At 45.2% G+C, this 18,887-nt stretch overlaps 1 protein-coding gene across 1 annotated transcript in view; it reads left to right on the top strand.

Annotated features, from left to right (window-relative positions):
- The first annotated feature begins 6,375 nt into the window (after nt 1-6,375).
- ADCY8 (adenylate cyclase 8) overlaps nt 6,376-18,887 on the top strand; it is a 488,216-nt gene continuing 475,704 nt past the window's right edge. Inside the window, exon 1 of the mRNA XM_066578800.1 lies at nt 6,376-7,678. Within this exon, the coding sequence (XP_066434897.1) occupies nt 6,761-7,678 (918 nt within the window). The 5' untranslated portion in view covers nt 6,376-6,760. The remainder of the gene's footprint in view (nt 7,679-18,887) is intronic.

Genomic DNA, 18,887 nt, shown 5'->3' with positions numbered 1-18,887 from the left:
GAGGACCTCCCCACAAATGTGTTATTGGGCCCTTACTGGCTCTTAGTGGTATGTGACCGAGGAGTGCCGAAGATCCAGCGAACAGTGTGACAACAATGTCTCTGTGGATAACAGTGTTAATGTCATCTGTGACATCTGAGTGTAGCGACAACAATGAAAATGAAGTATGCACCCCTCTCGAGCTCAATGAACTGGTGCAGCATTATGATGCTGAGGTATCCCACGACACAGCAGAGCTCAGTGGTGTCACACCCATGTGTCCCATCCCTGAGGATCCTCCCATGCCTCTGGTAATAAGTATGGACAGTGGTTCAAGATATAGCAGCAATGTGAGTTGTACTCTGACAGAGCCTGTATGTACCATCACATGGTGAGATGTGACAGGTAAAGGCAGACCAGTAAGCAACCCTGATCCAGGAGTATGCCCAGCTGGAGGGGGGGTGGTTGTGTCCCCCCAGGTGCCAGATGGCATACTGGCTGTCACCGGCAGCCAGAGTGCCTGGGAATGCAGGAACCCCTCTGTCTTCCCGACACTCTCACTCCTCTTCCAAAGGGGGAGAGTGAGGGAAGCACAACAGGTAGTGCCCTACCAGTTTAGAGGAGAGTTGCTCCAAGTTTCCCATGGGATCCCGCTGGCCGGACACATAGGGGTTGCCCACCACTTCTACTAGCCTAAAATGGGCACTGACATAGCCAACTATTGCCAGTCATGTATGACATGCCAAAGTATGGGGAAATCAGGCCCAGCCCCAAGACCCCCTTGGTCCCTTTGCCAATTATTGGGGAATCTTTCCAGAGGGTGGCTGTGGACCTCATCGGGTCTCTGGCTGTCATCAGAAGCTCTGGAAGATGCTACATCCTGATCACAGTTGACTATGCCACGCGGTACCCAGAGGCCATGGCCCTATCTTTCACGCGGGCTGGGAAGGTGAATGATGTGCTGATAGTCTTATTCTCTCATGTAGGATTTTCCAGGGAGAAAGGGCCCCAATTCATGTCCAGCCTAATGCAGTGCCTCTGTAAGAAGATGCAGATGCAACATCTGGTGGCCAGCATGTATCACCCTCAGACTAATGGTCTGTGTGAATGGTTCAATAGCACCCTGAAAGAAATGCTCAAGATGTTAGTGGAGTGCCACGGATGCGACTGGGAGCGTTACCTCCCATACCTGCTATTCACTTACAGAGAGGTACCTCAGGTCACAATGGGGTTCTCAACCTTCGAGCTCCAGTACAGAAGGCGGGTACGGGGACCCCTGGCTCTGGTAGGAGAATCCTGGGATAGAGAACTGGTCACCTCTGAAGTGTCGGTCATTGACTATGTCATGTGGCTCCGTGACAAAATGCAGGCCTTAACCCAACTGGTGCATGAGAATTTGGAGCAGGCTCAAGCCAGCCAAAAACAGCGGTATGATTGGATAGCTAGAGTGAGAGCTCATGAGGTGGGCCAGAAGGTGTGGGTCCTAGTGCCACTGACCCAAAACAAGCTCCAGGCTCCTTGGAAGTTGCTGGCATACAAGACTGCATACCTTGTATGCCAGCAACTCAAAGAGGTAAACTATGTGGTTGCGATTGGTCACGCTCAGAATAAGCAGAGAGTCTTCCACGTAAATATGATGAAGGCTCATCATGAAGGGGAGGCATGCGCCTTGCCAATGTGCAGCCTTTCTGAAGAAGGCAAACAAGAGAGCCTAGTGGATTTGCTAGTTACAACTCAGGCGGAAGGATGCATTGAGGATGCAGATTTTAAGCTGAAGCTCTATAGGGACCAGCAGTCCCAGCTGCAGGAGGTCCTGCTCCCCTTCCTACCCACCTTCACTGGGAAACCAGAGAGGACCCAGTTGACAGTTCACCAGATGAATACGGGGGACACCACCCTAAGAGGTAACTTGCCTACCAAGTTTCCAAGGCTTGATATCAATGAATAAATAAAATAATGACTAGTAATATGATGGGCTTATATTCATGATCAGAGGGCCTCCGGCTGAGACATGGCCAAAATGGGAATTATGATTTTTCAAAACAAATATGAATCCAACCCTTCCCTCTCCAAATGACCTCAAAGTGGGGAGAAGGTGTGTTCAGGGGAACCCTTTATAATTTGAGACTCCACAAATCGAAATGGTCAGACTTGAGAGATATGCCCTCAGAGTAAGGATGTCCTATTTTTTTAGTGACTCTGCATGTATAGGAACCTTGGGTGGTATATGCCAAATCCGGTATCTTTCTTTTATTTTCTCCTGTTTATTTTAAAAATACTGTCTCTGGAGTATATACCAGCAAATCCTTATACTCCTGTGTAACATTTTTTTCTGTATACCTTTGTACATATATCTGCACTGCTAGTCTTTTCCTAGAATAAATCTACAAATTAGTAGTTAAGCCTTGTCCATTTTAAAACGAATCATAACCTCGAAGATTGTCTTCATAATTCATAAGTCTGGGTCCCAGCTTCTCTTAATAGCTGGTGATGACAGCGTGTATATTCTAGAGCGCTGGAGTGCATTAGACTAAGCCAGATGGTAATTTGAGCTTTCGTCTTGCATGCTTGCAGAAACCTGGGAAAGCTGGATATAAATCAGCCTGTATTCTAATGACTTCAAGCTTGCCTAGAGTGATCGATCAAGGCTCAGACGTGACAGTTTGTTGCGGCAAGTTTGCTCAGAATAGTCGATCTGTGAGTAGTCGGAGACAGAGGCGAGATGGATAGCCTCCCCCCCCCCCCCTCTCTCCCTCACTTCTCTTCACATGACACTGCTCAGTTGGCTGCATAGTGCCGCAAATGCCAATTTGAAACTGCTCCGCTGGAGCTTGGTGCTGCAGCAGTGGGATTTCCCAATCCAGCACAAAAAGGGCAGTGAGCAGGGTTATGCCGATGAGTTATCCCGTAGGGACGAGACAGTGGAGATGGGTTTAGTAGGTTTTTTGGGGAATTAACCTACTAGACGCACTCTAAAAAGGAGAGGTCTTGTATGATGATATTGATAAAGTGTCACACAACTGTCCCTGTCAACTGTCCACCATTCTGGGCTAAGGAAACATTGAGTGGGCTCTTCAATATTCATCTCTTCCCCCTTCTCTCATCTAAGGTTAACTCTAATACACATGTGGCCTCAGGAAGTCCTTCATTCTGATGGCAATAAAGTTAGCCAGTGACAGGAGATGCTAATTACCCCCCTGCCAGCAAGGATTGACACCTCTGGTATTTCTCACAGACACCATGGCTCCAAGAGTCAGATTAAGGGGAAAATCTCTTAATAGGTATAATTGATCGTGTGGAAGCCCTAGCCCGATATTAATTATATTTTTGGAATTGGGCAGGCCAGCCAATTAAAATACATTTAAACTCATGAAGGTTTGGGCCCCAGAACACCCCTTAATTGCATATCTGCATAACTGGGTATAATTTTCTAGTTATGCTTGATATCGCTGAGTAGATAAAATCATGACAGGCATATATTTCCGATCTGAGGATCTCCTGCAGAGATATGGCTGAAATGGGTAATTATGGTTTTTCCCCCACAGGTACAAATATATTCACCCCGCCCCTCTCGGAATGACCTCAGAGGGGGCGGGGGGAGGTGTGTTCTGGGGAAACCTTAAAAACTAAAGGTTCAGAGAGACCTAGTTGTCAGCCCTTCAGAGGTCTGCTACAACATTTGGACTTTCTCGTTCGTTTCCTATGACTCTGGACAATCAGAAGCTTGGACCGAGCATCCCAAATCTGGTATCCTTCTGTTATTTCTTCCTTGTTTTATTTTAAGTACTGTCTGTTGTGTATGCCTGTAAACCTTATCTCCATTATAGCCTCAATGTCTGTATATGTAGATAGATAGATAGATAGATAGATAGATAGATAGATAGATAGATAGATAGATAGATAGATAGATAGATATTTAGCACTGGTAGTCTTTTTCTAGAGTAAATCTGCAATTTATTAGTCGAACCTTGTCCATTTTAAATCAAACCATAACTCCAAACATTATGTTCAGAATTCATAGTGTGGGTTCCTGCTATCTGTGATATAAAAGCTGGTGGTGGCAGCGGTAGCGTCTGGGTATAGTAGAGCGCTGGAGACATAAGACCATATCAGCGGGTGATTTGAGCTTTCATTCTACCTGCGTGTAGTAGTTTGGGAAAGCTAAAAACAAATCCACCTGTATTCCAACAACTCTGTGCTTGCACCCCGCTAGAGTGATCAATTGAGGCTCTGCTGTTATAAGTCAATCCGTGACAAATCGGTGACAGAGGCAGGATCAGTCGGGTCCCCCCTCTCTCTCCCTGACAGGAATGCCATATGATGTATATTTTATATGTTGGCTATAAAATATGATGTATATGCTATATAATGGGTATTCTATATGTTGGGTTTAATATATAATGGGTATTCCATATGATGTACTATATTTTCTATACGATGAGTATAGTATATGATGTATGTTCTATATGATGGGTATTCCATATGATGGGTATAATATATGATGCATATTCTATATGATGGGTATATTATATTAGGAGTATTTTATATACTGTAGATTATGATGGTTATAATATATAATGTGTGTTCTATAAGATGGGTATTCCATAATGTATAATCTTTATAAGGTATATTTTATTTGATGTATAGTCTTTATGATTAGTATCATTTATTATTTATATTCTATATGATGGGTATATTATATTATGAGTATTCAATAAGCTGTATATTCTATATGATGGGTATATTATATTATGAGTATTCTATATGCTGTATATTCTATATGATGGGTATATTATATTATGAGTATTCTATATGCTGTATATTCTATATGATGGGTATATTATATTATGAGTATTCTATATGCTGTGTATTCTATATGATGGGTATATTATATTATGAGTATTCTATATGCTGTATATTCTATATGATGGGTATATTATATTATGAGTATTCTATATGCTGTGTATTCTATATGATGGGTATATTATATTATGAGTATTCTATATGCTGTATATTCTATATGATGGGTATTCCATGTGATATATATTCTATATAATTGGTGTAATATGCGATGTATATTCTATATGATGGGTGTAATATATGCTGTATATTCCGTATGATGTATCACTCGCTCTGCGCTCCCGTGAACTTGCTCGGGAAGGTAACGGCCGGGGTGTGACGTCAGTGTCAGCTGACTCAGAGGCTCCGCCCCCCTACTCGTGTAATCCCTCTCTATGGAGCGCTAATGCTCTCGGCGCTATTACCGGCTGCGCTCCGAGCTCGGCGGACCCTCCCGGGGAGGATGAGGCACCGGAGGATGGAGACCCTCTGCAGCTCGGCGGCGGGATGGAAGTGAGAGGTGTGCGGGCTGCAGCCGGAGACCTCCCGAGCCGCGACCTCCAGCAGCGGCCAAGTGTCACCGCCGTCCCCGGGAACTAACTGCACCGCGGAGACTCCCAGCAGAGACCCCCGAGGACCTACCTGCCGACCTCTGTGCACGAGCTCCAAGGTCAGATGGACGAGGACTAGGTGTCTGCATCCTCTCCTCCAGGTATCTCCTGCCGGGACCCTCATCATCCTGCCGGGACCCTCATCATCCTCCTGGGGACCCTCATCATCCTGCCGGGACCCTCATCATCCTGCCGGGACCCTCATCATCCTGTCGGGACCCTCATCATCCTCCTGGGGACATTCATCATCCTGCCGGGACCCTCATCATCCTGCCGGGACCCTCATCATCCTGCCGGGACCCTCATCATCCTCCTGTGGACCCTCATCCTCCTCCTGTGGACCCTCATCATCCTGCCGGGACCCTCATCATCCTGCCGGGGACCCTCATCATCTCTGATATCTACACCTATCCTCTCCCCCAGTTATCTCCTCCTGGGGACCCTCATCAACCTGCCGGGGACCCTCATCATCTCTGATATCTACACCTATCCTCTCCCCCAGTTATCTCCTCCTGGGGACCCTCATCATCCTGCCGGGGACCCTCATCATCCTGCCGGGACCCTCATCATCCTGCCGGGGACCCTCATCATCTCTGATATCTACACCTATCCTCTCCCCCAGTTATCTCCTCCTGGGGACCCTCATCATCCTGCCGGGGACCCTCATCATCCTCCTGGGGACCCTCATCATCTCTGATACCTACACTTATCCTCTTCCCCAATTATCTCCTCCTGGGGACCCTCATCATCCTGCTGGGGACCCTCATCATCCTGCTGGGGACCCTCATCATCCTGCCGAGAACCCTCATTGTCCTCCCGGGGACCCTCATCACCTCTGATAACTACCCCCATTCTCTCCCCCAGGTGCCTCCTGCCGGGGACCCTCATCATCCTCCTGGGGACCCTCATCACCTCTGATAACTACCCCCATTCTCTCCCCCAGGTGCCTCCTGCCGGGGACCCTCATCGTCCTCCCGGGGACCCTCATCACCTCTGATAACTACCCCCATTCTCTCCCCCAGGTGCCTCCTGCCGGGGACCCTCCTCCTGGTGCCCCCCCGATGTCGGGGATCTCTGCTGCTCCCCTCGTCTCTGATTCGGCATCGCTCCTGCTGGTGTGAAGATCTGATGTTGCTTTGGGATTTAGTTCCGGATATACGATTAACCTTTCGGAGGTTTCCAACAGCAGTTTTTAAGGATGAATGGACTTAGTGCCCGTTATGTGGATGGCGGCGGCGACTAATGAGCGGACGTTACAGCAGGATTATGGCCCCGGGGTCTGCTGGTAATAATAACCCATCGTGAGCCGTTGGCCAGTAGACTGACCACAGATGTATTTCAGTAAGCTCCAGCGAAGAAAACAACAAGAACTGTACAGATCGACCATGGAGCTGTCCGAAGTGCGCTGCTCCAGCGCCAGCGATGAACTCTACACCATCAATAAGACCCCCACCATCACCCCCAGACCCAAAAGACTACTATGGCAGACGGCGGTGCGGCACATCACCGAGCAGAGGTTCATTAATGAGCAAAGCAGCGCAAAAACCCTCTCCTCCTCCGAGGACTCCTACACCACCAGTGCCAGCAGGCAATCGGGCAAGATCTCCGCCGGGGACAGGCACAATAATGGAGGCACCAAAGTCTTTCCCGAGAGGACAAGTAGCGATCTGGGCTTCCTCCACCTGGACTGCGCCCCTAGCAATTCAGATTTCTTCTTGAACTGGGGCTACACCTACCGAGGGGTAATATTCCCAACCCTAAGGAATTCCTTCAAGTCCAGAGACCTAGAGAGGCTTTACCAACGGTATTTCCTTGGGCAACGACGCAAATCAGAAGTGGTGATGAACATCCTGGATGTGTTGACCAAACTCACCTTGCTGGTCCTTCATCTCACCTTGGCCTCGGCACCAATGGACCCCATCAAAGGCATTTTGCTGGGCTTCTTTACTGGAATTGAGGTGGTCATTTGTGCCTTAGTAGTTGTCAGGAAGGACACAACCTCTTATACCTACCTGCAGTTTAGTGGGGTTGTGACGTGGTTAGCCATGGCTACCCAGATCCTGGCCGCTGGATTAGGATATGGCCTTCTAGGGGACGGTATTGGCTATGTACTCTTTACGCTTTTTGCTACCTACAGCATGCTTCCATTACCCCTCACCTGGGCGATCTTGGCTGGATTGATAACTTCTTTTCTACAAATCGGGATGCAGTTGGTCATCCCCAGACTTGCAGTAGCTTCCATAAATCAGGTACCTGGTGTGCATGGGCGGGGGTGTCTGATACGTTTCCTTTTAGGTTTTCTTGAGCATTCCGTTTGTTATTCTGCTAAGACAGTCAGCTCTCTCATATCTGTCTAGAAGGGAGCTGGAAGTTACATTCTTGACAAGCAGCAAAAACTCTTATAGCCATCAAATCCAAGTGGGTCGAGATCAGGTCAAAGTCTAGATGCACCATTATAAGCCTAACGTCTGCTCTGACTTCCATGACTGCGTCTACTCAGTATCCATCACCTAATAGGATTCCTTAAGACAAGAGAACAGACCTTAGCCCCTAGCCCCGAATTCTGGTCAATCCTCTATGGATCTTTTAGGGACCAATAACTTCCCTTCTACAAATCGGGATCCAGTTGGTCATCCCCAGCCTTGCAGTAGCTTCCATAAATCTGGTACCCAGTGTGTGTCTGATATGTTCCCTTTATGTTTCCTTGAAAATCCTGTTATTCAATAGGCAGTCAGTTCTATCTCCATCTGTAACCGTTTGATGAGGGCAGGAGGTTGTAACAATCCAAGTCAAGTGGATCATCAACTTGTCCTTCCCAGGTCAAAGTCCAGCCTCGCCACGATCAGCCCGAACTTCTCCTCTGACTTCCATGACTGCAAAAATGTAATGTTTTTTTCTTACATTCTTCATTATGATTCCTTAAGACAAGCGATCAGACCATTGTGGGGTCTTGTGTAGTGTTGCAGACCCTAATTCTAAACAACCCTGCAGGAAGGTCTCTTGGGGCTTGAATCATGTTAGCAGTTCTAGGTTTTAATTGATACCCTCTAGATGTGCAGGGATTTATGTAACGGTTGACATTTGAGGTACTCCTAACCCAAATCCATGAGTGGAGGCTCCAGTATCTCTATGCAGCGTGGTAATCTGTTCTGTTAGGCAATAGCTGATATTGGGCAAGGACCCCAGCGATGTCAGTGAGTGGCCGGCTCCAACTCCGCAGCACATTTGTCTTTGGTCGGTTAGCAGCTCTTTGACGGCCCTCATACTGAATTACAGATTACAGCGCTGATCTCGGAGCTCTCCGGTCTGTGCGGTGCTGAATCTACAGATTGTTTATGAATCATCACAGCTCTGATTCACTTGGCGCCCCCTACTGGTTCCTACCATTCACCAATAGTAAACATTTCCCATTCAACCCAGTCATAGTTGAAAATATAAAGATTTTGCCTATAACCGTAATATCTTGAGGTGAGAGCCATTACTAAGATCAGGACGTGTTTATGGGATCACTATACGTGTCGCATGTTGGGTCTATGGACAGTCCATTACTAGAAAAGCATAGTGGGGGTGATTAAAAGCTTTGCCGTAGTAAATCACATCCTGCGCGTATATGCAGATTATCTGGGGCATAATTACATGGAAAGCTCTTGTGATGAATGGAGGTTTAATGACTGGGGATTTGTCCTTATGGCTGCCAGGATGGGACTGACCCCATAGACTGCTCTGTTTATGGATGAGTAGACGGATGGGACTACACTGATACATTGTGTTCTTTGTTGCATTGATATTGTGATTAGTGCATGAATTATTTAATAGGAAGCAATTAGCTGAAGTCGTTGATGTTTATTGCTTGTGTAGCACCAACATGTTCCTCAGCGCTGCACTGAGGAAATCTCCATCGGATCTCACAATGTAATGCCCCATCTTACATAGAGAGTCTTTTAGGGTAAACCAGTTTACCTATTAACACACCAAAATGTTTTTAGAGGGAATCGCACAGGAACATGAGGAGGACATACACAGTCAATGATGTTGCCTTCTGGTCCACTTCAAACCCACGACCCCAGGACTGATGACTGAGCCATTGGGCATACTTAGAGGCTAGGACCAATAACCAGGCCACACTAAGGGGCTAGGACTGATGACCAGGGCATCGGGCCACACTAAGGTGGTAGGACTGATGACCAGGCGACCATGCCACACTAAGGGGGTAGGCCCAATGACCAGGCCATCATGCCACACTAAGGGGCCAGGACTGATGACCGGGCCACACTTAGGGGGTTCCACATAACCAAGTGATGCCCTGTCTCAACAGTCTGAACCCTAGACCCTTCATCACTCTCTAGTGTAAGGGGGTGTCTGGATTTCTCCTTGCACAGGCCACTCCCGCAGCTTTACTGTCCCCTGAACGGCTCTGAGCTGCAGTGTTCTGGTTGCTGATGTGCGGGTAAAATGATGGAGGTTCCTCTTTCACGTTTGGCAGGGTGGCTCATGATCAGCCCAGTTGTCTTCACCAGGAGATATTTGATTGGAGTTTCCATGTGCCAAGCACTAGACTGGCATACGCCTCATACAGTGCGACATTACTACTAAATTTGTCCAGCCTGCCGCTATCATGGACAGAGGAACCAAGGATTGGATTCAAGGGGGTCACTCTGGAACTCTTGTCCTGGGCAACAAGAGAGTTTGCAGAGGCGGACTTGGGTCAAGCTAGGGTCTCATCTATATCAATAGTCAAGAAACATGGGATATATGATTTAAGGGCAGACTTTCATCAGAAATTGATAAGTGTGGTCAATTTTTCAATACCTGCAACCGTTTTCATGGATGACGTCATGTTGAGTATTAGTAAAGTTATGTTGAATAATGTGTTTTGGAAAACACTGATCACGTCTTTTCAGGTAGCAGAAGATGCCGTTAACGGTCCAGGACAAACTGAGATCATCCTGATGATCAGTGACAAACTCACATGAGGTGGCCGATGATTCCATGGAGGATGCCAGAGAGTGCACCAACAGTCAGGAAACTGCTGCAGAACTTCAGGGAATCTGGTCATGCCAAGGACAAACCAAGGACTGTCTGTCCGAGCAGTGGACCAGGTGTGGACAGCAGTTTTCATGAAGAATCCACATGAAAGCACCAGGAGAAACCCAAGTGTTGTAAGGACCCTCAAGAGACACAAGTGGTGCACATGCAAACTTGTGACGATGCCAAGATGAAGGATCCTTGAGGCAGTTGGTTGATTCTTAGGAGTTCTTGGTTTGTCCCGGACACTACCAGATCCCTGAACTTCTGGATTCGTTTCCGGACAGTCCCCGTTCTCACCGCCCGTCTTCCTGGGTGTTCTTGATGGAAAGTCTTGGTCACCTCACCTGACTTTGTTACTGATCATCAGGATGATCTCAGTTTGTCCCGGATTGTTATCGGCATCTTCTGCCACCTTAAAAGACCCGATTAGTGCTTTAAATACCACAAAATTCAATCTCACAACTTAAACTTTAATAGTCAACATGACATCAGCCATAACTCAAAGATGCTGCAGCTAATGAAAAAATGACCCCATAATCAATTTCTGATGAAATCCACCCTTAAATCATTTCTCATCACCCCCTTTCCTCTGAAGTTTCTTGGGCTGAATCCAAGATGGCCGTCAGGCACCACCGTAGTGCCAAGACGTCCCCCCCCCACCTACCTAGTGTTCTGCAAAGTTTCCTATGTGTGTCTTTTTGTGCAGAAGACATTCCAAGTGGCCCTGACATATAAATCAGCCTGTATAGCACCAGCAGATTCTGCAGCACTGTGCAGAGCATCAGTCCCTGCCCGCTGACCGTTATACCACCCGCCGCTGCAGGGAATGTGGAGTCTGACTTACCGGCTGTTCACATGATGCGTGAGATGCTCTTGCCTCTTATAGAGGCGAGTCCCGCTCCATAATGCTCATGTGACCTAATAGAGCCTATAGGAGGGCGCAGTCCAGGCGGGACAACCTCCCGAACGTTCAATTGGAGAAAGCTAGACAGAAATTGGCGCATAAGTGTGCGATGTATGCAGATAACATGTGGACGCCATTTTCTGAACAAGCTTGTTGGCGGGACGTATATGTGATACTTTGTAGGACCTTTGTTGCTATTCTGCATGTCTGATTCGAATACAGTATATGACCATGTAGCTGCTAAATTCACTCTCGCGCCATTTCTGTGATGACGTTTGCAGCATTTTCCAGGCTGCTGGCATGATGGCCCTCATACATCATACAGCCGTGTCCTCTGCCAGCATGTATGTATCCAATGCTGAGCACCGAAATAATAGGAGGGAACTTTATCACTAAGAGGACGCCGGAGCGGAAAGAGGTGCCGGCTGATTCTTCACGCGGTATTTATAGTATGCTACATGACACAGTAACACGGTATGCTACATGACACCGTAACACAATATGCTACATGACACCGTAACACAATATGCTACATGACACCGTAACACGGTATGCTACGTAACACGGTATGCACTACATGGCTACGTAACACGGTATGCACTACATGGCTACGTAACACGGTATGCACTACATGACACAGTAACACGGTATGCACTACATGACACAGTAACACGGTATGCACTACATGACACAGTAACAAGGTAAACTACATGACACAGTAACACGGTAAACTACATGACATAGTAACACGGTATGCTACATGACACAGTAACACGGTATGCTACATGACACAGTAAAACAGCATGCTACATGACACGGTAACACGGTATACTACATGACACGGTAACACAGTATACTACATGACACGGTAACACGGTATACTACATGACACGGTAACACGGTATACTACATGACACAGTAACACGGTATACTACATGACACCGTAACACAGTATACTACATGACACCGTAACACGGTATGCTCCATGACACCGTAACACAGTAAACTACATGACACAGTAACACAGTAAACTACATGACACAGTAACACAGTAAACTACATGACACAGTAACACAGTATGCTCCATGACACAGTAACACGGTATACTGCATGACACAGCAACACGGTATACTACATGACACCGTAACACAGTATACTACATGACACCGTAACACAGTATACTACATGACACAGTAACACGGTATACTACATGACACAGTAACACAGTATAGTACATGACGCAGTCACACGGTATACTCCATGAAACAGTAACACGGTATGCTCCATGACACAGTAACACGGTATGCTACATGACACGGTATACTACATGACGCAGTCACACAGTATAGTACATGACGCAGTCACACGGTATACTCCATGAAACAGTAACACGGTATACTACATGACACGGTATACTACATGACGCAGTCACACAGTATAGTACATGACACAGTAACACGGTATACTACATGACACGGTAACACGGTATACTACATGACACAGTAACACAGTATACTACATGACACAGTAACACGGTATGCTACATGACACAGTAACACAGTATACTACATGACACCATAACACAGTATACTACATGACACAGTAACACGGTATACTACATGACACAGTATGCTCCATGACACAGTAACACAGTATGCTCCATGACACAGTAACACAGTATGCTCCATGACACAGTAACACAGTATGCTCCATGACACAGTAACACAGTATGCTCCATGACACAGTAACACAGTATACTACATGACACAGTATACTACATGACACAGTAACACAGTATACTACATGACACAGTAACACGGTATACTACATGACACAGTATGCTCCATGACACAGTAACACGGTATACTACATGACACAGTATGCTCCATGACACAGTAACACGGTATGCTCCATGACACAGTATACTACATGACACAGTAACACGGTATACTACATGACACAGTAACACAGCATACTACATGACACAGTAACACGGTATACTAAATGACACAGTAACACGGTATGCTACATGACACAGTAACACGGTATACTACATGGCACCGTAACACGGTATACTACATGACACCGTAACACAGTATACTACATGACACCGTAACACAGTATACTACATGACACAGTAACACGGTATACTACATGACACAGTAACACGGTATACTACATGACACCGTAACACAGTATACTACATGACACCGTAACACAGCATACTACATGACACCGTAACACAGTATACTACATGACACAGTAACACAGTATACTACATGACACAGTAACACAGTATACTACATGACACCGTAACACAGTATACTACATGACACCGTAACACAGTATACTACATGACACCGTAACACAGTATACTACATGACACCGTAACACAGTATACTACATGACACAGTACGCTCCATGACACAGTATGCTACATGACACAGTAACACAGTATACTACATGACACAGTAACACGCTATACTACATGACACAGTAACACAGTATACTACATGACACAGTAACACGGTATACTACATGACACAGTAACACGGTATGCTACATGACACGGTAACACAGTATGCTCCATGACACAGTATACTACATGACACAGTAACACGGTATGCTCCATGACACAGTAACACAGTATGCTCCATGACACAGTAACACAGTATACTACATGACACAGTAACACGGTATGCTACATGACACAGTAACACAGTATACTACATGACACAGGTACACAGTATACTACATGACACAGTAACACAGTATACTACATGACACAGTATACTACATGACACAGTAACACGGTATGCTACATGACACGGTAACACAGTATGCTCCATGACACAGTATACTACATGACACAGTAACACGGTATGCTCCATGACACAGTAACACAGTATGCTCCATGACACAGTAACACAGTATACTACATGACACAGTAACACGGTATGCTCCATGACACAGTATACTACATGACACAGGTACACAGTATACTACATGACACAGTAACACAGTATGCTCCATGACACAGTATACTACATGACACAGTAACACGGTATGCTCCATGACACAGTATACTACATGACACAGTAACACGGTATGCTCCATGACACAGTATACTACATGACACAGTAACACAGTATACTACATGACACAGTAACACAGTATACTACATGACACAGTAACACGGTATGCTCCATGACACAGTAACACAGTATACTACATGACACAGTAACACGGTATGCTACATGACACGGTAACACGGTATACTACATGACAGAGTAACACGGTATACTACATGACACAGTAACACAGTATACTACATGACACAGTAACACAGTATACTACATGACACAGTAACACAGTATGCTCCATGACACAGTAACACGGTATACTACATGACACAGTAACACGGTATACTACATGACACAGTAACACGGTATACTATATGACACAGTAACACAGTATACTACATGACACAGTAACACAGTATACTACATGACACAGTAACACGGTATGCTCCATGACACAGTAACACGGTATACTACATGACACAGTAACACAGTATGCTACATGACACAGTAACACGGTAAGCTCCATGACACAGTAACACGGTATACTACATGACACAGTAACACGGTATGCTCCATGACACAGTAACACAGTATGCTCCATGACACAGTAACACGGTATGCTCCATGACACAGTATACTACATGACACAGTAACACAGTATACTACATGACACAGTAACACAGTATACTACATGACACAGTAACACGGTATACTACATGACACAGTAACACGGTATGCTCCATGACACAGTAACACAGTATGCTCCATGACACAGTAACACGGTATGCTCCATGACACAGTATACTACATGACACAGTAACACAGTATGCTACATGACACAGTAACACGGTATGCTCCATGACACAGTCACACGGTATGCTCCATGACACAGTAACACGGTATACTACATGACACAGTATGCTCCATGACACAGTAACACGGTATGCTCCATGACACAGTATACTACATGACACAGTAACACGGTATACTACATGACACAGTAACACGGTATACTACATGACACAGTAACACAGTATACTACATGACACAGTAACACAGTATACTACATGACACAGTAACACGGTATACTACATGACACAGTAACACGGTATGCTCCATGACACAGTAACACAGTATGCTCCATGACACAGTAACACAGTATAGTACATGACACAGTAACACAGTATACTACATGACACCGTAACACAGTATGCTCCATGACACAGTAACACAGTATGCTACATGACACGGTAACACAGTATACTACATGACACAGTAACACGGTATGCTCCATGACAGTAACACAGTATGCTCCATGACACAGTAACACAGTATACTACATGACACGGTAACACAGTATACTACATGACACCGTAACACAGTATGCTCCATGACACAGTAACACGGTATACTACATGACACGGTAAGACAGTATGCTACATGACACAGTAACACAGTATACTACATGACACAGTAACACGGTATGCTCCATGACAGTAACACAGTATGCTCCATGACACAGTAACACAGTATACTACATGACACGGTAACACAGTATACTACATGACACCGTAACACAGTATGCTCCATGACACAGTAACACGGTATACTACATGACACGGTAACACAGTATACTACATGACACAGTAACACAGTATACTACATGACACAGTAACACAGTATACTACATGACACCGTAACACGGTATGCTCCATGACACAGTAACACGGTATACTACATGACACCGTAACACAGTATGCTCCATGACACAGTAACACGGTATGCTCCATGACACAGTATACTACATGACACAGTAACACAGTATGCTACATGACACAGTAACACGGTATGCTCCATGACACAGTCACACGGTATGCTCCATGACACAGTAACACGGTATACTACATGACACAGTATGCTCCATGACACAGTAACACGGTATGCTCCATGACACAGTATACTACATGACACAGTAACACGGTGTACTACATGACACAGTAACACGGTATACTACATGACACAGTAACACAGTATGCTACATGACACAGTAACACAGTATACTACATGACACAGTAACACGGTATGCTCCATGACACAGTAACACGGTATACTACATGACACAGTAACACGGTATGCTCCATGACACAGTAACACGGTATACTACATGACACAGTAACACGGTATGCTCCATGACACAGTAACACAGTATGCTCCATGACACAGTAACACGGCATACTACATGACACAGTAACACAGTATACTACATGACACAGTAACACGGTATACTACATGACACCGTAACACAGTATGCTCCATGACACAGTAACACGGTATGCTCCATGACACAGTATACTACATGACACAGTAACACAGTATGCTACATGACACAGTAACACGGTATGCTCCATGACACAGTCACACGATATGCTCCATGACACAGTCACACGGTATGCTCCATGACACAGTAACACGGTATACTACATGACACAGTATGCTCCATGACACAGTAACACGGTATGCTCCATGACACAGTATACTACATGACACAGTAACACGGTATACTACATGACACAGTAACACAGCATACTACATGACACAGTAACACGGTATACTAAATGACACAGTAACACGGTATGCTACATGACACAGTAACACGGTATACTACATGGCACCGTAACACGGTATGCTACATGACACCGTAACACGGTATACTACATGACACCGTAACACAGTATACTACATGACACAGTAACACGGTATACTACATGACACAGTAACACGGTATACTACATGACACAGTAACACGGTATACTACATGACACAGTAACACGGTATACTACATGACACAGTAACACGGTATACTACATGACACCGTAACACAGTATACTACATGACACCGTAACACAGCATACTACATGACACCGTAACACAGTATACTACATGACACAGTAACACAGTATACTACATGACACAGTAACACAGTATACTACATGACACCGTAACACAGTATACTACATGACACCGTAACACAGTATACTACATGACACCGTAACACAGTATACTACATGACACCGTAACACAGTATACTACATGACACAGTACGCTCCATGACACAGTATGCTACATGACACAGTAACACAGTATACTACATGACACAGTAACACCCTATACTACATGACACAGTAACACAGTATACTACATGACACAGTAACACGGTATACTACATGACACAGTAACACGGTATGCTACATGACACGGTAACACAGTATGCTCCATGACACAGTATACTACATGACACAGTAACACGGTATGCTCCATGACACAGTAACACAGTATGCTCCATGACACAGTAACACAGTATACTACATGACACAGTAACACGGTATGCTACATGACACAGTAACACAGTATACTACATGACACAGGTACACAGTATACTACATGACACAGTAACACAGTATACTACATGACACAGTATACTACATGACACAGTAACACGGTATGCTACATGACACGGTAACACAGTATGCTTCATGACACAGTATACTACATGACACAGTAACACGGTATGCTCCATGACACAGTAACACAGTATGCTCCATGACACAGTAACACAGTATACTACATGACACAGTAACACGGTATGCTCCATGACACAGTAACACAGTATGCTCCATGACACAGTATACTACATGACACAGGTACACAGTATACTACATGACACAGTAACACAGTATGCTCCATGACACAGTATACTACATGACACAGTAACACGGTATGCTCCATGACACAGTATACTACATGACACAGTAACACGGTATGCTCCATGACACAGTATACTACATGACACAGTAACACAGTATACTACATGACACAGTAACACAGTATACTACATGACACAGTAACACGGTATGCTCCATGACACAGTAACACAGTATACTACATGACACAGTAACACGGTATGCTACATGACACGGTAACACGGTATACTACATGACAGAGTAACACGGTATACTACATGACACAGTAACACAGTATACTACATGACACAGTAACACAGTATACTACATGACACAGTAACACAGTATGCTCCATGACACAGTAACACGGTATACTACATGACACAGTAACACGGTATACTACATGACACAGTAACACGGTATACTATATGACACAGTAACACAGTATACTACATGACACAGTAACACAGTATACTACATGACACAGTAACACGGTATGCTCCATGACACAGTAACACGGTATACTACATGACACAGTAACACAGTATGCTACATGACACAGTAACACGGTAAGCTCCATGACACAGTAACACGGTATACTACATGACACAGTAACACGGTATGCTCCATGACACAGTAACACAGTATGCTCCATGACACAGTAACACGGTATGCTCCATGACACAGTATACTACATGACACA

The sequence above is a fragment of the Eleutherodactylus coqui genome, chromosome 9, assembly GCF_035609145.1.
Source record: "Eleutherodactylus coqui strain aEleCoq1 chromosome 9, aEleCoq1.hap1, whole genome shotgun sequence".
In the NCBI taxonomy this organism is placed as follows: Eukaryota; Metazoa; Chordata; class Amphibia; order Anura; family Eleutherodactylidae; genus Eleutherodactylus; species Eleutherodactylus coqui.
The sequence above is the reverse complement of the archived record's forward strand: the minus strand, read 5'-3'. Positions and strand labels throughout refer to the sequence as shown.